Here is a 22456-nt window from a genome sequence, read left to right as displayed (position 1 = left end):
GAAATTTGTTGTGCCCATAAAATTTATATTATATATTTTTATTAGTTTATTAACAAGTGTTACTAGCCCTAAAGTTCAGTTGGGTCTATATGACCCGAAACCAATATTCTTTCATTATTTAGATTCACCCCGTTCTTCACTAATACTGTAGGGACTTTGTCTTTAAGTTATTTCACTTCTCCGGTTGATTAGCTCTCAGATCGTAGCACTAGATATTTTATTAAATGTTTCGACAGGACTTGTTGCTCGATATGCATTCTGGCCTCTTTTCTTACACACAAGCTTTTTGTTGAATCACTATACCCCCGATACACACAGCAAGAAACAAGAACTTGAGACGTATTTAAAGCAACATTACGTCAGTATTTAGGTACTGTTAGCCAAACCCTCACTCGCCTTCTGTGTTCATCATAATTTCATTTTAAATTGTTGTGTTAGAGGTCGCTGCAGAAGAACATTTAATACGTGTTCCTGACGATCTTCTCTATAGAAAGATGATGGTCATGTAGAAACGGACGTACCTGCAAATGTATAGCATGAATTCTTGAGCTATCTATGTTCCTTCTGACTGTGTATTCCAACTACACCAGCAAAGCAGGTCAGAACTTCCGTAGCAAATAAGCACCAGAGAAATTGTAATTTTATTACACACAAGATGCTATTATCGTCAGTTATATGCCACCCCTCAAAAAAAAAAAAAAAAAAAAAAAAAAAAAAAAAAACCAGTATCAGATTTGTGAATTTTCAATTTGATGAATCACGAGAGTAATGGCGACGACAAAGAAATGATTCTGCAGTACAATAGATTTAAATGGGCTACTGACATACTCGACCAGCTAACAAATACCTATACTTGCATACAAAATAAAAATCAATGGCCAATGAATATTTTTCGCAGGGTTTTAGACATTTACACCTATAAGAAGTACGTTTTTTTTTTTCAATTTCGTTAGGTTCTAGTGTTTTTGAACAAGTACTAAAAAACACTGTAACGCAACGAAGTACAAAATATATGACAATGTATAATATCCTTAGGAATGCAAACTGAATTTGGAGGATCTTGAGCTGGCCGATGTGTCCAAGTGGTTCTAGGCGCTTCAGTCTGGAACCGCGCCACCGCTACGGTCGCAGGTTCGAATTCTGCCTCGGGCGTGGATGTGCGTGATGTCCTTAGGTTAGTTAGGCTTAAGTAGCTCAAAGTTCTAGGGGACTAATGACCTCAGATATTAAGTCCCATAGTGCTCAGAGGCATTTGAACCATTTCGAGGATCTTGAGGGTGGGATTCATTAGATCTTGCTAGAAAAATAGCACAGTGTTACTTGTAAAAAAATAATTTACTAGTTTTAATTTGTTATGTACAGAAACCAGTATATATTAGCCTCTTGTCTGTGCTGTGGAATCTCGGATGCCAATATAAATCTGTTCCAGTGTCATATAAAACGGAATGGTTGTCCAGCGGAGTCAAGTTAACCATGGTAAGCAGCCTTGGCAGCCAGGAAGGCAGCGCCAGGTCCACCATAGACAGCAGGGGCGACGGCAGCAACAGCAGGAGCAGCGACCACAGCGGGGGCGGCGTAGGCGCCGTAGGCGGCGGCGGAGGCGGCGGCGAGGGCGGCGCCGTTGATGGCGGCATCGCGGGCCCTCGTCTGGGCGACGGCGGCCAGGTGGGCGCCCCTGGCGGCGGCCACGTCAGGGGTGTCCAAGTTGTAGCCGCCAGGTCCGACGACGATGTTGGCCGGGCCGTAGGCAGCGAGACCAGGGTGGATGCCACCCACATAGACAGGAGCGGGCTGGACGGCAGCAGCGAGGCCTGCGGCGTAGGCGGGGGCGGCGACGCCCGCCCCCAGGAAGCCGGGCTTGGCCAGGGCCACAGCCACGAGAGCACTCAGGACGATCTACAAATACATCAACAAAACATGCGTCAGCAGGCTTACTAAGTCGTTGTCATTGATGGTAAAGTAATAGTTGCTAGGTCAAATCATATTCTTTAAGCTCCTCCAACATTTGTCGGTTGTAGAGCCACCTGGACACATTACAAGACTCCCGGAAATGATCTCAGATGGCGGGTCGAACCGTTGAGTTTGACTAGGAATCTGGCGCAGCCTAATACCTCACGATATATTACCAACAACAAGAAAGAATCACTGTTAATTATGTGCATACGAGGGTATTTTCAAGACTTGATTTGTATTTGAAATCATCAGAAAGTTTTTTTTACGGATATGTTATGAATAAATGTACTGTTAACTTGTTCTGTCAAGAAACTGCAGTAGTCAGGAAACTAGGAGCTGCTGTTGATTTTAAAATAGTCCACGAACTATCTGGATTTTGTAACAAATGAGATCTATTATCTGCAACCTTTTTTTTATCAAAGTGACAACTAAGTCTTCTAAACTGTGCAATTTATCAAATATACAGTAGGAAATGACTGCATAGAAAGGGGCAGAGAATGAAGAGAGAACTCAATGAACCAATATGATTCTCGCTTACTAAAAACGATGAATACCTTCACTGCACTACATAATATAACTGAAGTTCATGCAAGAGGGTCAGTAGAACAACAGATAGAATGTAGGACACTTTTTTGGACATTCACGAACGTTCATATCGTCAATGGATAGACCAGTAGATCTAAATATTGCAGGGAGGGGCTAGAATAACTAAAACTGTTTATCAGTCTAAGGACATGGAACTGGAACTCATACTGATGGTGCAAGGTAGACATTATTGTCGATGTAGAAATCAGCCAATGTTGCGAAACTATGTTCTTTTTATTTAACTGATGACCGGTTTCAGGTATCAGAACCCATTGTCAAATCGACCGAAACAAGCCATCAGTTAAATAAAAACCACTGAATTTCGCAACTTGGGCTGTTTCCTACATCAAACTGTCCTGTTATAAACTGATTTTGCTGGAAATCCATTATATTCATGTCTAACAAATTACTGTGAAAATCTACCTGAGTCAGTTTCATTCAAAATAAACCTTAGCGTTATAGGGGAACTCGCTGAAGTGTCTGGATTGTAAGTTGGAAACAGTTTTATGGACTTTTGACTACAACCTCGTAGTTTTCAGTTTTTGTAATAGTCATGTGAAGAACATTGAAGTTTCAGTGTTCTTTCGACATGAAGTAAAGTTCTATAGACTGCTATCACTGAACTCTTAGGTTAAATCATTTAATCAGTAAGCGCTGGCATTGTGATAGCAGTGGTGAGCGTCCTTCATTAATTCTTAGAAATATATCAATAATTCTACTGCCAAAGAATATTAGTCAAAACTCAGTGAAGAGTTCACAGTGACCGAATGTTTGTTGTGTAAATTGCAGCATACCTTGGGTCTGATACTCATATGCACAGTGAACTACTGCTGTGTGACTCAGATGAGTGGTTTTCTTTTAATCGAGGAACACAGCAATAGCAGCGCCCACTTTCAACCCCTTCTACCTGACAGAAAACAAATCTTGTTCCTAGACGCTCAGTGAAACGTTCGTATATTGGTTCAGTTCAATCCTAGCATTATTGCATGCCTATGTAATGCCCCCTTCTATGAGTATGGTTCCTTTGACAACCTTTCTTTTATCGATTGGGCAGTATTCATTATCTGAAGAATTTGTTGTTAATGGGAAGCCAAAGTGGAAGGTCGAAAAACAAAAGCTCTTGAGAAACAAAACTGAAGCATCGGGTTTTAGCGTATAGCCTGTTTCTTAACTGGTATGTCGGAGAACAAATGATGGACGCATTAAAGATTAAAAGGTGGATAAAGAATCAGGAGTAGCCAATCCAATATTATCCCTTGTACGCGATATAGTCAGTCTTGCTGCAAATGATGGTGGCTTGGATGACCTGTGTAATGGGACGGATAGAGTACTTAGCACATGATAGGAAGCCTAGTGTAAAGCCTAACGTTCATGTTCAAGACTGTCCGTCCCGCTATCACACTCACCAGGCACTTCATGGTGGTGTCGGTGGTGGATGTCCGCTGCTGCTGCTGCTTCTGCTGCTGGACTGTGCCGCCCGATCACTGATGTTCAGTTTATATAGACGGGCGGCATTGCGGTGAAAGTGGTGTGGCTGTCCTTCTGCCGCGTCCCCGATGGGCGTGGACTTGGACACGCCAGTTGCTAGAGCAGCGCATTTCCGTTACTTCACAGCACAGTAGTCTACGGAGCCTAGCTACTAGGGGTTTCGCAATGTTCTCCTACAATTTGTGGTGACCTTTGTATTTTCTAACTGACCGCAAGACGGACGCTACGCCTACGCAACAGAGCTAGGTTCCTGACATCGTGAACTGCCCCAGGACTCTTTGATTCGCTCACGCATTAAAACGGAGTGTCCGTGCACTACTGATTTACTTTGCACATTGCTCCTAGGACGCCTTTCCTAGTCAGTCGACTATCACTCTTGTTCAATATCACGCATTTCTCTGTCACTACTGACTTACACGTGAAGTTATGAAACATTTGCCCTTAAACAACTGTACTCAGCTTGCTAGAGAGATCCTATCTACATCTACGTGATTACTCTGCTATTCACAACAAAGTACCTGACAGAAGGTTCAATGAACCACCTTCAAGCTAGAATGAAATTTTCACTCTACAGCGGAATGTGCGCTGATATGAAACTTCCTGACAGATTAAAACTGTTTGCCGGACCGAGACTCGAACTCGGGACCTTTGCCTTCACGGGCAAGTGCTCTGCCGACTGAGGTCCCGAGTTCGAGTCTCGGTCCGGCACACAGTTTTGATCTGCCAGAAGTTTCACCTTCAAGCTGTCTCTCTACAGCTCAGCTCTCTAACGGACCGCGGGAAAAACGAGCACTTAAATTTTTCTTTGCAAGCCCCCATTTCTCTTATTTTATCGTGATGATCATTTCTCCTTACGTAGATGGGTGCCAACAGAATGTTTTCGGAATCGGGGGGAGAAAACTGGTGACTGAAATTTCTTGAGAAGATCCCGTCGCAACGAAAAGCGCCTTTGTTTTAATGATTACCACTCCAATTCACCAATGTCGGGTGGCACTATCTCCCCTGTTTCACGATAATACAAAACGACCTGCCCTCCTTTGAAATTTTTCGATGTCATCCGTCTGTCACATCTGATGCGGATCCCACACCACATAGCAATATTCCTTATCAGGATGGACAAGCGTGGTGTAAGCAGTCTCATTAGCAGACATGTTGCACCTTTTAAGTGTTCTGCCAATGAATCACAGTCTTTGGTTTGCTGTACCCACAAAATTATCTATATGATAATTCCAATTTAGGGTATTTGTAATTGTAATTCCTAAGTATTTAGTTGAATTTACAGCCTTCAGGTTTGTGTGACGTATTCTGTACTCGAAATTTAGCTGATTTCTTTTAGTACTCACGTGAATAACTTCACACTTTTCCTTATTCAGGGTAATTTGCCACTTTTCGCACCATACAGATACCTTATCAAAATCATTTTGCAATTCGGTTTGGTCATCTGTTGTCTTTACAAGACGGTAAATGACTGCAACATCTGCAAACAATCTAAGAGGGCTACTCAGATTGTCTCTTATCTCGTTAGTATAGATCAGGAACAATAGAGGGCCTTTCTTGGGGGACGCCGGAAATTACTTTTGTTTTACTCGATGACTTGAAATGTGACCCTTCTGACAGGAAATCACGATTCCAGACGCACAACTGAGGCGATATTCCAAAGGCACACAGTTTGGTTAGAAGACGCTTGCTAAGAACGGTGTCGAAATCTTTCTGGAAATCTAAAAATATCACTGAATTATAAGGATTCACCTTGCACGCATTCTGTTTACTGCCTGTGGCGATCATAAAATCTGGTACGAGAATTGTGTGTTTTTGTTGTTTGGCACCGTTAGCAAAATGGTTCAAATGGCTCTGAGCACTATGGGACTCAACTGCTGAGGTCATTAGTCCCCTAGAACTTAGAACTAGTTAAACCTAACTAACCTAAGGACATCACAAACATCCATGCCCGAGGCAGGATTCGAACCTGCGACCGTAGCGGTCTTGCGGATCCAGACTGCAGCGCCTTTAACCGCACGGCCACTTCGGCCGGCCACCGTTAGCAGCAATAATATCCGAAGAATACTGACACAAACACTAGGAAATAAGGGATGTTATTTAGAACCAGTGGCGTAGGATATGGAGATATGGAACAATCGTGAGCCGTTACCTAACACTCTTACATGATAGATTTGGAGCGATGCCGCAGAAATATATCGAGGTCACCTCTCGTTATCCCAACCAAAGTAGCACTGATCAAAACCCACTGATTAAAGTCTCCACCACACTTCAACAGACCTCAGAAAATCATTACAGCTCAAATGAAGGCTGTTTTTTTAACACTTTCTTTTCCATCACAGCTTTGTTTACCGTCTCGGCTGTGGCCAAATCCGGCATCTGGATCTACATACATGTACATGAAAAGCATTATCTTTCAGATCTAAATAGAAATAATGTATCTTGAAACTTCCTCGTAGTGATCATTACGTAATTCGATTCGCGTGAACTTAGCTTTATAACTGAGAAATTTTACGGAGATATGTGTTTGTATTTCTGTGTGAATTAGGATCTGGGATGGGTGTGTATTTAAATTTACTTTCTAATTTCTCAGGTTTTCTCGGCATGATTGATTAATAGTGTACTTTCGGATACTTTGGTTAAACCGACAATACGAACTCTGGTGATTAGCCGTAAGTACACTGTTAACGTATTCTCCAGTATTCATTCCTCAGAACTGTCTCAAAGCCTAATAAAAAAAGTTTTTTTATAAACTTAGCAGCATGAATAGTGAATGTATTGGTCTAATAGTTCCCCATAATTACTGGCTTTCGCAGTCGGCAACCGTGACCAGATTGATGTTGCGCGTGAACGAAATTTATTTGTGGTTTACTGGTTGAATTCATACACAACGCTGCCCGGGTGGCCATGCTGTCTGAGGCGCCTTGTTACGGTTCGTGCAGCGGCTCCTCCCTCCCCCCTCCCACCCCTACCTACCACAATCCCCCGTCGGAGGTTCGAGTCCTCCCTCGGGCATAGGTGTGTGGTTTGTCTTTAGTGTAAGTTAGTTTAAGTTAGATTAAGTAGTGCGTAAGCTTAGGGACCGATGACCTCAGCAGTTTGGTCCCATAGTCCTTAGGCCTACCAAAAATATCCGAATTTGATACACAACATACTTTTCCTAACCCATTTGCACACAAAAGCTTCATACCACGACATGTAGTTCTGATATACGGATCAGTCACTGGGCATTGCCGAAGAAAAACGGATTGTGTTAAATTAATGCTATACAAATATCCTCCTGTGTTGTGTCATTAGGTGATAGCTGGTAAGCAGAACGTGAGTTTATGCCTATGGTGTGCTGATGTTTCTGATCACGAAAACTCTATTATCTTTGCTGAATTTTTACGGTCAGGATTTTGTCAGTTCCCTGTAAACACATCCGACATTTCAATGTACAGTAACTTCCTGCAGATACACTATAAGATCAAAAGTTCCGAACAACTCCAAGTATTGCGGAACTACACACTAGATGTCACCAGATGTAGACCCGACAGCAGAAAAGGAGGCATGTTTCTATAACGTCAGTACAAATGCAGTAACACCAGAATTAGTCGCTCAGGAGAAAGCAGTGACTTCGAAGGTGGACTACGCAGTGGACGTCACCTGAGTAACACAGACGTCAGAGGCACTTCAAGCCTTCTAAAGCTGCACAAGTCGACTGTTGGTGATGTGACTGTGAAGTGGAAACGCGAAGAAACAACTACAGAGAATTAAGACCAGGCGGACCTCATGCATTGACGAACGGGACAGCTGAATGTAGCGGAGGGTGGGTGTAAAGAGTTGCATGAAATCAGCAGTAAACGTCACTCGTGAATTCCAAAGTCTTACCCGAGATCCAACTAGAACAATGACTCTGCGTAGGGAGTTAAAATAAAAATGTCTATAATGGTTGCGCAGGTCTTCACAAGCCACACATTTCTGTGTTCATTGTTAAGCGACGCTAGAGGTGGTGCAAAGAGCGACGCCATTGGACACTGGATGAGTGGAAACTAGTTATTTGGAGTGATGAATCAAGCTGCACCCTGTGGTAATCCGATCGAAGGGACTGGGTTTTACAAATTCCTGGAGAGCGTTACCTGCCATCACGTCTAGCACCATCTCAACATACAACCTTGAGCAACTGGTTAGAAAACCAACTGGAGATGGAAACATATTAGATATATTGCCGACAAACAGACCTGATCTCTTTAAGGAAGTTAATTTAGAAGAAGGTATTAGCGACCATAATGTCGTTGTGGCTTCTGTGTCAGTGGAAGTTGCAAAAAAACCAAAGAAACAGCGTACAGTTTTCTTGTTTGCGAAAGCAAAAAAAAGTGTCATTAACGAATGTCTCGATAGTCAGCTCCAAGCGTTCACCGCGGGAGACAAAGGTATTGAGCATCTTTGGTTGGAATTTAAAGGTATTGTCACCAATCTGCTAGAGAAGTATGTGCGTAGCAAAAGTATACGGGAGGGAAAGGATCCATCTTGGTACAACTAACATATTAGGAAGTTGCTGAGAAAGTAGAGAATTTTGCACAGTCGTTTTAAACGTAGTCACTGCCCAGTTGACAAACCGATATTATGGGAAATGAAAGCAGCTGTCAGGAGGACAATGAGAGATCCTTTTAACGAATTTGAAAGCAATATTTTATCTGCAGATTCTAAAAATAACCCCAAAAAATTTTGGTCGCACGCAAAATCTATGAACGCTACAAATAATTCAATATCTTCTCTTGCTGACAGTACGTATAATGTAACGGATAATAATAAACAGAAGGCCGAAATTCCAAACCTAGGTTTCAAAAACTGTGGAGGACTGCGGCACCATTCCCCCTCTTAATTATCGAACAAACGAAAGGATGGCTGACATAGAGTTTAGTGTATCTGGGATTGTAAAACAGGTGAGATCCTTAGACGCCTGGAAGGCATCTGGCCCAGACGATATCCCCGTAAGATACAATGTTGACTATGCTACAAATATAGCACCATTGTCATCCATCATCTATCAGAGATCATTGGAACAGTGGAAAGTTCCGGGACTGGAAGAAGGCCCAGGTAATAGCAATCTATTAAAAAGGGTAGAAAATCGAATGCGCATAATTACCGACCAATTTCACTGACATCGATTTGTTGTAGAATCATGGAACATATTTTGTGTTCAGACACAATGACCATTATAGACTCTGAGAAGGTCATCTGCAGAAACCAGCAAGGTTTTAGGAAACAGCGGTCATGCGACACACAGCTGGCCCTCTTTGTGCATAATATACAACAGGCTTTTGATACCGGCTCCCAGGTTGATGCCATAATTCTCGACTTTCGAAAGGCGTTCAACTCAGTTCCGCACTGTCGCTTACTACAAAAAGTGCGCGCTTAAGTTCTGTCCGATGACATACGCGGTTGGATAGAAAGTTTTGTAACAGACAGGGAGCAGTATGTCGTCCTGAACCGGGTGATTTCAACAGAAACAAGCGTAAATTCAGGTGTGCCGCAGGGCAACGTAATAGGTCCTCTGCTTTTTACGATTTACATTAACGATCTGGTTGATGGTATTGACAGCGGCCTTAGACTGTTTGCCGATGATGCTGTAGTCTACAGGAAAGTAGTATCACACGAAAGTTGTGAACAAATCAATGAGGATTTGCAGAAAATAAATGCATTAATGCGTGGTGTAATGACTGGCAGTTGTCTCTCAATATAAGTAAGTGTAACCTACTGCGTATAACAAGGCGAAAATCCCCATTAATGTACAAGTACCAAATAAATGCCCAGTCTTTGGAAGCGGTAACGTCCGTCAAGTATCTGGGTGTGACTGTTCGAAATGATCACAAATGGAATGATCAGATTACACAAGTAACGGGTAAGGCAAACTCTAGATTGCGGTGTATTCGTAGAATCCTGAAGCGATCAGTCCTTCAACAAAGGAAATAGCTTGCAATACGTTAGTTCGTCCAATCTTGGAGTATTCTTCGTCTGTATCGGACCCTTACCAGTTCGGTGTGATTTAAGAGATTGAGAAGGTCCAAAAAAGAGCAGCAAGATTCGTGAGTGGTAGATTTAGCCATCACGAGAGCGTTACAAATCTCATAGAAAGTTTGAAGTGGGACACACTTGCAGATAGACGGTGCGCTAAACAGAAGGGGCTGCTCACTAAATTCCGAAATCCGATCTTCACCGAGGATGTAGAGCATATATTATTACGACCAACTTTCAAATCGCCCAATGATCACCATGCAATGATACGGCGAATAAGAGCTCGTATTGAGGCGTTCAGACAGTCGTTTTTCCCTCGCGTGAACCGCCAGCGGAACGATGGGGGGGGGGGTCGGAATATGATTTTGGCGTCAATTGTGCCCTCCGCCACACACCGCTTGGTGGCTAGCGGAGTATATATGTAGATGTAGATTAATTATCTACGGAGGAGTATGTGTTAGGATATGGTGATAATTTTCGTGGTTATAGTGTGGTCCCTTCACTGTGGTTAAGAAAACGCTAAACAAGGAGGTATATGAACATACTTTACAATGTGGTTTAGTGCGTAAAGTAGAGGAACATTTCGGAAATAAGAACTGTATCAAAAAGGCAATACATCCAGTCATAAAGCACCAAGTGTGAGGCTGTGGATTGTGGACAATAACATTCATCAAGAGGACTGGCCTTCTCAGTGTCCGTACCTGAAAGCAATGAAACACCTTGGTGATGAGTTAGAACTTTGACTTCGCTCCAGAATCCAGCGTCCAGCATCAGAACCTCTTCTGAATTCGGCTGTTAAGGAATAACGGACTGTCATTCCTCCACTAACATTCAGACATCTCATTAGAAGTGTGCCCAATAGAGTTCGAGTCGTTATAAAGACGAGGATGGGACACTAGGTCACAACGAGGTGTCCGGTTACTTTCGATCACTGTAGATTAATTCCACGTAGTATCGGCGCGCATATTCAAACTCTTGAGTTATCTAGGCTACCTCGATTAGCGGAAAGACCAGTTTTTGATGTACGTTCTTAAATAGAGACTTAGATTCAGCTAATTAGAGCAGGAAGGGAAGTCTTTCTAATGAACATGGCGTTACACTGAGCTATGCGACTTTTGAAAAGTAAGCTCATGAAATTTGATTTCCGCTTTTGCCGAATGTTGTCTCAGTTCCTTAACCTTTACACCATCTACATCTATCGCTCTTGAACTTTTGTGGTTGAAATACCACGTGACGTAATTTCACGAAGAGCGTTTCAGAAGAACGATTCCTCGTTACTCAAAAGCTTAGAAAATGAAACTGAGCTTATAAATATAAGAAGAATACCATCTGCATTTGTCCTGTTCTGTTTTAGCTATAACCCATTACTCGCTTAAAATGTTTCCTCATTTTTGGTAAATATGCTAAGTAGTTATATTAACTCTCATTTCATGTTATAGTTTCTGAAAGAGCTGTCTTCTATGTTGTATATTCGTATCTGGTTTGACAGGGAGATACCATGTGTTTGACTTTTAAATGACAGTGAACAAATCAATACAAGTGTGTTTCAAATTGGTAGTTGTTGGAATGGCTGTTTGTTACAACGTAAGCCCGAACACAAGGATTATTGTATAAATATAGCATTTCACACTGATGTATTAAGTGCCTTTTTAATGGATGGCTGTATCGTTTTTATGTGTACGAGAAAGGTATAATTTTATTGCTTAAGCACAATATAAGATAGGAATTCTTCACATCTATATGTTGTTTTCCATATTGTCTCTTGTCCTTTCTAATGACGAAGTACATGAGGTAATAATTAATTCCTTATGTATGGGATATCCCATTCACTCTTCTGGAAAGGACAGTCGGAGAGAACGTAAGTATCTCCACGAATATTTTATCCTGAACATGACTGTTAGTGCCAGGAAACGTTTAGCTTCTCAGTATTTTAGTCATCATTAAAAACTAGTATGCATTTCTTTGGACTTTTTATTATAGTACTTTAGAAGTTTATAAAAAATTGTTACGAATAATTCTAAAACATCTTGCCTTGTTACTGGTTTCGTTACTTCTTTTCATGAGCAGCGGCTAGTATAAGCTGTATGAACAGTGAGACTACAGAATTAGGTAACGTTTTCTTTTGCACCTAAAATCTCTAGTGCCTCTCTCATCTGAGTATCGATGTTCAAGCTAGGCCTGCTAACATTTCTTCAGTGTGTGCCTGATAACAGACTGCTAGGGAAGGAGCAAGTAATGTTCTTATTATATTCTCACTACTAAGTTTTAAAGCCTTTGTATCATCTAATACATTGGCCTGAAAGATAGAGCGGAATCGATGTTTGATTTGTTAGTGCTCAAAAACTTTCAGCAAATCTTAGAAATATATTTAGTTTGTTTAAGTACTCCAGGAAACTGAAGTAATAGTGTAAATCACCGAAAGACATTTTGCTTCAATCGCTAATACTCCTCACCGTATAGTACGTCAGGAGGCTTAACCAGCTGAAACTTTTATTTGACAATCTTGCTGTGCGTCACTAATGACAGTGTGAAAAGTCCTGAGGCTCGCAAAATAGCTATTTCGAGCAACTGAATAAAAATTACATTAAGAAATCGTGGAATCGCCTTCGAGGGACGCAGCGGCTGTTAGACAATAACGTACAGACAAAACTGCCACAGGGTAGATATAATTATGTCATTACTAGTTTTACCTATCAGGGGACAGGAACTTCTTAGGGCAGCGAAGGTAGGAAAATTTTTTTCGCCTGACGAACGACGACGATAATAAAGCAAATAATACGAAACTATAGCGGCTTTGGCTGTACTTGAATTAGAACTGGAGCAATGACGAATAGAAATTTTCGGCTGTGATTTAGTCAAGCCCAATGAAATGTGAACGTAACACGCCTTTTCTCCGAGGTACATCGTATGACCCTAACACATGGGATTGTTATCGATCTCATGGTGTCACTATGGTTTCCATGTTCACCTCGTCACGGGCAAACGGAAAATCTCCTTTCGTGGGATACCGTGTGCGAAAAGGCGTACACGTCAGGAGGTTAGCCGTCCCATATCACGGATTACACATAAGGAAAAGCATTATACCGCTACATGACACCAGATTCAGTGCCGCCAGGTAGCCTTTGGGGCACATGTGGCAATAACGAACGTTTATAAGCAGAGCAGACAATATAGTGCCGCAAACAAGAAAATCCAGTGACACAAATGACTTCGAAAAGTCGCAAGTTGTTATTGCCCGGTCACTGTGAATTTAATTTGCATCAGGCTAGTGACGTAGCCGGACGTCTATTCACCTGCTGTTTTCTTTATCGCCTACGGACGCTGAAACCATGAGTAGGCAATAATGTAGACATTCGCACCTGATCGCAGAATGTGGAGGACAGAGGCTTACCCGCTCTATAAAGCAGCATCAGAGACCGTCTGTGACAGGTCTGACGTCAGATGCAGCACAAGTGTTTCGGAACACACCGTTCTGCGAACACCAAAGAAGACATACTCTACATGTTCCCGAATTGACAGTAGCACATTGTCAAAGAAGGTTGCTCTAGGTACGGAGTCAACGAGGATCAAAGGAAACGGTCCAGATTCAGTAGTCACATCAACAATAAATGAATGTATAAAGTGCAAAGGGTAATTAGGCACTGTTCAGAATCTTAGCTAGCACTGAACGAAATGATCGCACAAATAGCAAGAACTGTATGAAAATACTAATCACGAAACTGAAGAAACGTTCTCGAAAACTCAGAATTAATTATGTGTTGCAGGAAGAGTGTGAAACAGTAACCAAATTCAGGACCGAATTAACTGATGCGATTAAGAAAATAACTCGGGATGCGCGAATGGAATTTTACAAAGAACATTAGGCGGAACTATGTGCTACTACCAGCAATAGTTATTTCATTGACGTTATACGTCATATGGGGACTATATTATCCGTGTGCTCCTTGCAGAGCATACTTCGTGAGTAAACACTAGATGTTATTTTGTGTCTGGGATTAATTAACCCCATAATTAAACCTCCATCACGTAGTGTGCAACATCCACAAACAGCTATGTAGCGTTACAATCACCAGGGCACATGCCTCAGTAACGTGGAACACGCCTGGAATGCCATCGTTATGGTTGTGAGAGACTAGCGGTGCGAGAGGCAGTTGAGTGATCATAACACAATACGTTGTAGCGTCCATCATCATCATCATTATTACGAGAACGTAATGCAAAGTGATATTATTTAGGCATGTTTAATTCAACTGCCCATTAGTCATGTCATCACCTTCATAATAATCACCAGCCTTAATTCATCGCTCCTGATATATAATTCTTCCTGAATTCTCTACGCAAGATGGTTTTCAGTGAGCCATATCCACATTGTTATTGGATATTTCCATGTGTTCATCATTTAGGTCCACTTCCATTCCATTGTAACTGAATAAAAATTACGTCTTCTGTATGACTCAACCACAGTTCCTTTTACGGTCCCTCTTAACAGTTACAGTAATTCATTTACTTGCTGATCACTGAGTAGCTCTCTGTTTTCTGTACTGAACATATCTCTGCTACAGATCGGATCTGTTAATACACACACATTGCAAAGTTTCCATTTCAGACTCATTGCTAGCTTGTTATAAACACTATACAGACGCATAAGACCATTCTGAGAATTCAGTTTGTCTACGCTACTTTCCACGCGACTGCTGGCAACAACTCTCCTAAACACAAAACCTTATCAAGCAGTCCCATGATCTCATAGTTAATGTATACAAAACTTATACTAGTCTTCATATTAGTCTCACAGGTACGCTAAAGTAGTTTCTCAGTTCTTCGTTTCTCATGGCCTCCTAGTACACATTTAGTTAAAACTAAATCAAACGCTTCATGTCCAATGTAGAAATTTGTAGTAACAGTACATTCAAAAACATCGTTTACTTCTACTTTGCACCACATTTATCTCCAAAACCTACATGATAATTTGATTCATTAACATCAAAAGAGTCTACGGGGCTGGTGGAAATTTTAGTGAATATGTTGCGCTTTTTTGGCAATTTGGTCTAGTATACCTCTTTTTCTCTGATATTTAACAATTGTACATGGTGATTAGGTGACCTATCTGGTCAAGATCAGGTTGGTCAAGAATAAAGACAAGCAGTAGAAACTCTTGCAGTGTGCAGTTGGAGTGTGTAAACAATTTTGCAACAAAATGTGTATTACTTTGCTTTCATCTATAACTATAATCCCCAAGCGCCTTACTTTCCATCTTACCTTTTATGGAATTATACAGGACACCTGACAATGCTTTTAAAATGCCACTATTTCATCATTAATTACCTGTGATTTCTAGTCATCTCATACAGTGATATAAAATATCGTCGAATTCTAGTACAATTTTTGTCTATTACACAACTAACACAAAAAAGAAAATGCTGTACTAAGAACGAATTATGCGAATGGGCTGGAAGTCGGTATTTGTGATGCACATGTACAGTTGAGCAAATGATTACCATTTCTAGAAAAACAGTATGGTTTTATTCAGGATAAACAGCTTCACAATTTAAGCAATCCAACTGTTCCACGTCTGTCCCTTATGCAAGCAGTTATTCGGCTTGGCATTGATTGACAGAGTTAGTGGATGTCCTACTCTGGGATATCATGCAGTATTCTGCCAAACGTGGGCGTTAGATCGTCAAAATCCCGATCTGGTCCGAGAACTCCGTCCAAAATTCTCCTAACGTTCTCAATTGGGGAGTGATTCGGTGACCTATCTGGTCAAAGTTATGTTGGGCAAGAATGAAGACAAGCTGTAGAAATTCTTCCGATGTGCAGGTGGACATTATCTTGCTGAAACGTAAGCCGTGGATTGCTTGCCATGAAAAGGCAACAAAACGAAGAATAGAGTACAGTCGACGTACCACTGGGCTGTAAGTGTGCCACAAATGACAGCTGAAGGCGTCCTGCTGTGAGAAGGAATGGCATCCGAGATCATTACTCCTAGTTGTAGAGCAATAAGGTGAGTCACATTCAGGTTGGTACCTCCAGACGTCATCGAGTCCTAATTAGAAGCTGGACTCATCACTGAAGACACTGATTCGCCAGTCAATGAGATTCCAGGCCTAAGAAGCTCTTCCACACTCCCATCAAAATTACAGTCAATTTGATGCACATCTTATTTCATGAATTGTTTTATTAAAATTTCACTGTGAATATTCCTTATGTCTGTGATTCCTTTGGAATATGTATCATTGTTTCTAATTTTATGGTTAATGGGGCAAACACCACAGTTTGATGCCAAATCTGTTGCTGGGCAATATAAAAGTTATCGTACCTTCTATTCTTTTCGGATACAATTTTTCAAGCACTTCTGGAAGCCCTACTCTGTTTCATTTGATTTTGTTTAACTGCTCTAAAAGCTGCATGACCTCTCTTTGTGTTTCAGAGTACGCCAAATAAAGAATTTTTGAATAAAAAGTTACAGAAGGAAGTGGGTTTTGTAGGTCTACGATATTGTTCATGACTACGAAATCCATATTATGTGGTTTAGTTACAGAAAGAGATAAATGTGCCCCACTGCCTCAGGTCATCATTTGGGTTTCTACAATCGAGATCTATCGATAATCTATCACCAAGGTTGAAACAGAGGCACTACATGCACCCACATATGGCGGCAGTGACTCCAGCAACCTTACGTGTAGATACAGTTTTACTGAATATTATTTGATTTCACAATTCTATATCTGCCATTGCCTTTCTTTAAGTTTCTGCGTTGATTACTAGATTGAATAGTGTTAAAGGGTTAATAAGTGACGGTGACCTATTTTGCAACAAGAAATAATTTATTTACATAATATATAATATGGATAAATATAAGTTCATATTATATTCTGGCATGTGCTTTTGGGGCTGAGGTATGATACTCAGTGAGGTTAGCTGTCTCAACGGTCTGAACCTTCACTTAGTGCAGTCACATCAACCGTGATAGGCAGCCTTGGCAGCCAACAAGGCAGCCGAAGGGGCAGCGTAGGCAGCCGGCGCCACAGCAGCCACTGCGGGAGCGGCGACCACTGCGGGGGCGGCGTAGGCGCCGTAGGCGGCGGCAGAGGCGGCGGCGAGGGCGGCGCCGTTGATGGCGGCGTCGCGGGCCCTCGTCTGGGCGACGGCGGCCAGGTGGGCGCCCTTTGCGGCTGCCACGTCAGGGGTGTCCAGGTTGTAGCCGCCAGGCCCGACGACGATGTTGGCTGGACCGTAGGCTGCTAGGCCTGGGTGGATACCACCCACAAGTACTGGTGCGGGCTGGACAGCAGCAGCAATGCCAGGGGCGGCAGCGACGGCGGGGGCGACGACGCCGGCTCCCAGGTAGCCGGGCTTGGCCAGGGCCACGGCGAGCACAGCACTCAGGACAATCTAGAAATACGTTTCTTTGTAGTTGGATGTGATTGCACTGAGACTTTTCTCTAGGCATATTCCGTCGTAGTTGTAAGTATATTATATACATATTATACAATTGGAAACTGTGGATTTAAATAAATGTATGTTCCATGAAGTCTCCTTAATAAGAGAAAATATTTAAAAACATCACTTGTGAATATTCCAGAACAGCTTGCAACACTCGTAATATTGAGCATATATATTACTTAATCTTCAAGAGTAACAGATGCGCTACGCAGAACGTATTCTCACTTTAAAAACTCAATATTACTATGTCATTTCGATGTTGACTATCAAATGATATTAAAATTTTTGTGAGAGAGAGGCGGATAAGTTACTTTCTACTGAAAGCAAAATACTACAGAAAGGCCTCCAGTTTCGTTGCCTCTTTACACTATTAGCTGCAGCTATTGTTCAGCTCTCTCAGAGGCCAAATATCCAGTTGCTTAAGTGTTCTTTGTCTCCTCTTGTATGAAACCTGAGACTGCTTCTTTGTGAAGTACAATAAATCTGGTCAGTTTCCATTTACGTACAAGTGACATAAACTTACAAATTTTCTTAAGGTGAACATACTGATTCACAAACGTTCCCTACACCGTTTCGCGAATTTGCACTAAGTTATCCTGATTATAATCCGAGGCTGTATACAGTTAAAACTTCCTGAATGTTTGTTTATAACTGAGCGCTCAGGCAATTATGGGTGTCAGACAAGTGTCATTTGGAACTGCAAGTAGCAGTCACTGAGTCTCCATACCACAGCTCATACTAAAGGTACTTAATAAGGGATGCACATAATATGTGTCAACAGTGTTTCCATTTCAAGCTCCCACAAAATCAGTTTCCTAAACGTGTAACTATGAATCTTCTCTTTCGGCATTTACAACGCAGCATTTAATATTATAGTTAAAAATCTGGTACATCTGTCGTTAATTAAGGATCTTATAGCTAACTGTTCCAGTAACTGATGCGTAATGGCATGTTAGGTAGCGTCTTATGAAATCATTATTACGAATAATAGTAAAGATTCAATGTGGAGTCTATATGTGCCCTTGGAGCACAAATATGATTTTTCAGAATATAGAGGGCCAGTGTCATTGATATTGTGAATTAAGTCAACTTCTTCGTTAACAGAGTCGACCTGGACTCCGGTCGTAGTGGTAAAATGGTCAAAAGGCAGTACTTTGCCGCGGGGTACTCACCAAGCACTTCATGGTGTCAGTGGTAGATGTCTGCTGCTGTGGGCACTGCTGCAGTGTATCGCAGTACCGTAGAAGACCAGCTTATATACTGGTCGGCTGCAGTGCGTCGGCCTCTGGCGCGTGAAAGTGCTGCAGCCGTCCTTCCGCTGCGTCGCCAATGGGCGTGGACGTCCAGTGTTAACATCAGGGTCAGCTGATATCCGTTTCATCACTGACACTCTTTCTTGACGAAGAGAATCACCACATCAATCAAGAACTGACAGGCATAGTTCACATAAGCATTTGAAAATCCGTCTAGTTCGCAGTAGCAATTTGATTTCATTCTGTAGAGAGAACCAACGCAATCTCTACAAGGTCTGACCTACAATGACGTGCCACAACATTATGATAGCCTCCTTAATAGCTTGTTTGGTCGACATCTGGAACACAATGCTGCAAATATCTTAGGTGAAGGGGTTGCAGAAGTCCCTGGTCTGTTTCCGGAGGTATAACAACATTTCTCTATACAGATGTCATACAATAGTTTGTGGACACGGATCTGGCGTCCGATAGCGATCCAGATATGTCCCATCGGATTTAGAGAGGCCCAATTTTGTGAACATATGTTCAGTATCATTTTCCTCGAACCACAGAGCACGCTACCAAGAATATGTATACTGCTGGAATGCTACCTCCACTGCGGAAGGTACCAAACATAAAGGTACGCTGACGGTCCACAGTATTGTTCCCATAGTCTACAGCTGTCATTGTGCGCTTCGTTATTGAAACAGATCCCGTGGAAACCCTTGTGAATGTCTCTGCTTTCACCTACCTGCTGGCACAGTGTTGCTTCGAGCAACCGTTCGCCTTGGTAATGATGTATCCGGAGTGACAAGAAATGCTTTCCACCCAACTAGGCTAGACGTTTCCACTGATTCAAAGCATAATCTCGATTATACTGTGCCCAATAGAATAGTAACTGACGATGTCGTTGGGTAAACGTGGAACACTTAGGGGTCGTGTGATGCGGAAACTAATATCAGAACTGTAAGCTCAACGGTGTGCTCCGAAACAGTTGTGCACGTATCGACATTGTACTCTTTCGTCAGATCTGTCACAGGTCGCTTCCTGCCCTGCGTTACGTGTGTGAAATCTTATGGGACTTAACTGTTAAGGTCAGCAGCCCCTAAGCTTACACACAACTTAATCTAAATTATCCTAGGGACAAACACACACACCCATACCCGAGGGAGGACTCAAACCTGCTTTACGGTGCGGTCAAACCCTTCGATTTCCATGTTCCGTGATGAGGCGTGGAAGTCCAACGGTTGACGCCTACTCGAGGTTTCTTCTTAGGTCAACCACGTTCCATAGATGCTCACGACAATATCACCTCAATAGCTGATCAAGTATGTCGTTTCCAAGATGTTCGTTGTGTCTGGCCATAATAACCAGGCCTTTGCCAAAATCGGTTATGTCAGTTGATGTATCCATCTGCAAGATGCACAATAGGTAGAATAGTTACTGAATTATTTCCGCTTATATACTTTCCTTACAATGTTACATGCTGGCAACCACCACGAGGATGCTATTTTCATCTTACAGTGTGCAATGGTCGTAATGTTTTAGTTCATCAATACATAAACTTACATTCTGTATGGTATTTGTCTCTTACTGCGACAGTGTGAATAAATATTTCACAGAGGACGATCAAACGAAAGAGATTCAGTAACTGAAATAGAGCGAGAAAGTTTGGTCATGCTGTCAGGAGGCATTTCGCCGTCAATAAATGAAATTATACGACTAGTGTAAGGGTATTGACTGAATCAAAATAGTTCTCAGTCGAACGTCGACTTATTGGTCACAGTATGATCTCTTAGAATCTACAGAAAATTCTGATTGTCATAACATACGAAGATTTTGTTATGTACTAACTCTTCAGTGCTTAGTGGAGGTGCATATGTACTCCATGTAAATCTCCAGCTAAACCTCTGAGTCATCTCACTATTATCGAATGCTGTCAGTGCGAATTTTCTTAAAGTACTAAAGTAGCCTTCAACAGTGATCCACGTCATGGAAAATGCGTACTGTGTCTTGACTCTCAGTAGATGAGATTCATGTGCAAGAGTGGTACTTCTCAGGCTTTCCCGAGGATCTGTTGGAAATACATTCTTCGGATTTGTCGCCGGATAACATTTTGCAAGTCCGATAATATTACACTGATACATATGCTCGACATTTTCTAGTCATGGTAGTTGCTGTCGTCACTGATACGAGATGGGAGTGGTGATAACCATGCAGCGCCGTCGAACTTTATCAGACAGGAAGCTACAATGAAGCGTGCATGCGGAGGAGCTCACAGTTCGTGGAACGGGGCTCATAGAGCGCCGCTACCGGGAGCCGAAGAAGGTACTCAGCGCGTCTGCTATAAGGAGTAACAGTTTAATGCCAGCCAGTGCTGGATTCCAGGCAATGTATAGCTGACATCACATACCCGCCTAGCGGATAAGTGTGGTCTACTTTAATAAAATAATCCCATAATGATGATGCTGAGGATAAAACCATAGTCTTCCGGTAAAATGTGAGATGTCCTGTATTTATTATCTGCTACAATTGATTTATCAGGTTCTCCCAGGGTTGTAAGTCGATGGTATTAACACAACGTTCTTGATGGTGCAGTGCCTCTGCTCAATATAAGATATCCCAAATAGGCTTATAGGCTGTATAGATTAATTAGTCCTCTGTTTACACCGTCTAATTTTTATGAGGTATGTAATATCACTTGTTGTTGTTGTTGCGGTCTTCAGTCCTGAGACTGGTTTGATGCAGCTCTCCATGCTACTCTATCCTGTGCAAGCTTCTTCATCTCCCAGTGCCTACTGCAGCCTACATCCTTCTGAATCAGCTTAGTGCATTAATCTCTTGGTCTCCCTCTACGATTTTTACCCTCCACGCTGCCCTCCAATACCAAATTGGTGATCCCTCGTAGTCTCAGAACATGTCGTACCAAACGATCCCTTCTTCTTGTCAAGTTGTGCCACAAGCTCCTCTTCTCCCCAATCCTATTCAATACCTCCTCATTAGTTACGTGATCTACCTATCTAATCTTCAGCATTCTTCTGTAGCACCACATTTGGAAAGCTTCTATTCTCTTCTTGTCAAAACGATTTATCGTCCACGTTTCACTTCCATACATGGCTACACTCCATACAAATACTTTCAGAAACGACTTCCTGACACTTAAATCTATACTCGATGTTAACAAATTTTCCTTCTTCAGAAACGCTTTCCTTGCCACTGCCAGCCTACATTTTATTTCCTCTCTACTTCGACCATCATCAGTTATTTTGCTTCCCAAATAGCAAAATTCCTTCACTACTTAAAGTGTCTCATTTCCTAATCTAATTCCCTCAGCACCACCCGACTTAATTCGACTACATTCCATTATCCTCGTTTTGCTTTTGTTGATGTTCATCTTATATCCTCCTTTCAAGACACTGTCAATTCCGTTCAACTGCTCTTCCAAGTCGTTTGCTGTCTCTGACAGAATTACAATGTCATCGGCGAACTTCAAAGTTTTTATTTCTTCTCCATGGGTTTTAATACCTACTCCGAACTTTTCTTTTGTTTCCTTTACTGCTTGCTCAATATACAGATTGAATAGAATGGGGGAGAGGCTACAATCCTGTCTAACTCCCTTCCCAACCACTGCTTCCCTTTCATGCCCCTCGACTCTTATAACTTCCATCTGGTTTCTGTACAAATTGTAAATAGCCTTTCGCTTGCTGTATTTTACGCCTGCCACCTTTAGAATTTGAAAGAGAGTATTCCAATCAACA

At 42.0% G+C, this 22456-nt stretch overlaps 2 protein-coding genes across 2 annotated transcripts in view; both read right to left on the bottom strand.

Moving 5' to 3' along the window:
• Positions 1 to 1316: 1316 nt before the first annotated feature.
• On the bottom strand, positions 1317 to 4032 carry LOC126473747 (cuticle protein 16.5-like). The gene is made up of 2 exons (XM_050100997.1): positions 3945 to 4032; positions 1317 to 1896 (listed from the first exon to the last, which is right to left on the bottom strand). Exons 1-2 carry the CDS (start codon positions 3954 to 3956, stop codon positions 1468 to 1470), a joined length of 441 nt encoding a protein of 146 aa, XP_049956954.1. The 5' UTR covers positions 3957 to 4032; the 3' UTR covers positions 1317 to 1467.
• A 12948-nt stretch (positions 4033 to 16980) lies between these two features.
• The window catches only part of LOC126474276 (ice-structuring glycoprotein-like), a 40670-nt gene continuing 35194 nt past the window's right edge, over positions 16981 to 22456 (bottom strand). The window contains exons 4-5 of the mRNA XM_050101741.1: positions 18639 to 18686; positions 16981 to 17415 (exon numbers count right to left, since the gene is read on the bottom strand). Coding sequence (XP_049957698.1) covers positions 16981 to 17415; positions 18639 to 18686 — 483 coding nt within the window. The remainder of the gene's footprint in view (positions 17416 to 18638; positions 18687 to 22456) is intronic.

The sequence above is a fragment of the Schistocerca serialis genome, chromosome 4 (genome assembly GCF_023864345.2).
Source record: "Schistocerca serialis cubense isolate TAMUIC-IGC-003099 chromosome 4, iqSchSeri2.2, whole genome shotgun sequence".
In the NCBI taxonomy this organism is placed as follows: domain Eukaryota; kingdom Metazoa; phylum Arthropoda; class Insecta; order Orthoptera; family Acrididae; genus Schistocerca; species Schistocerca serialis.
The sequence above is the reverse complement of the archived record's forward strand: the minus strand, read 5'-3'. Positions and strand labels throughout refer to the sequence as shown.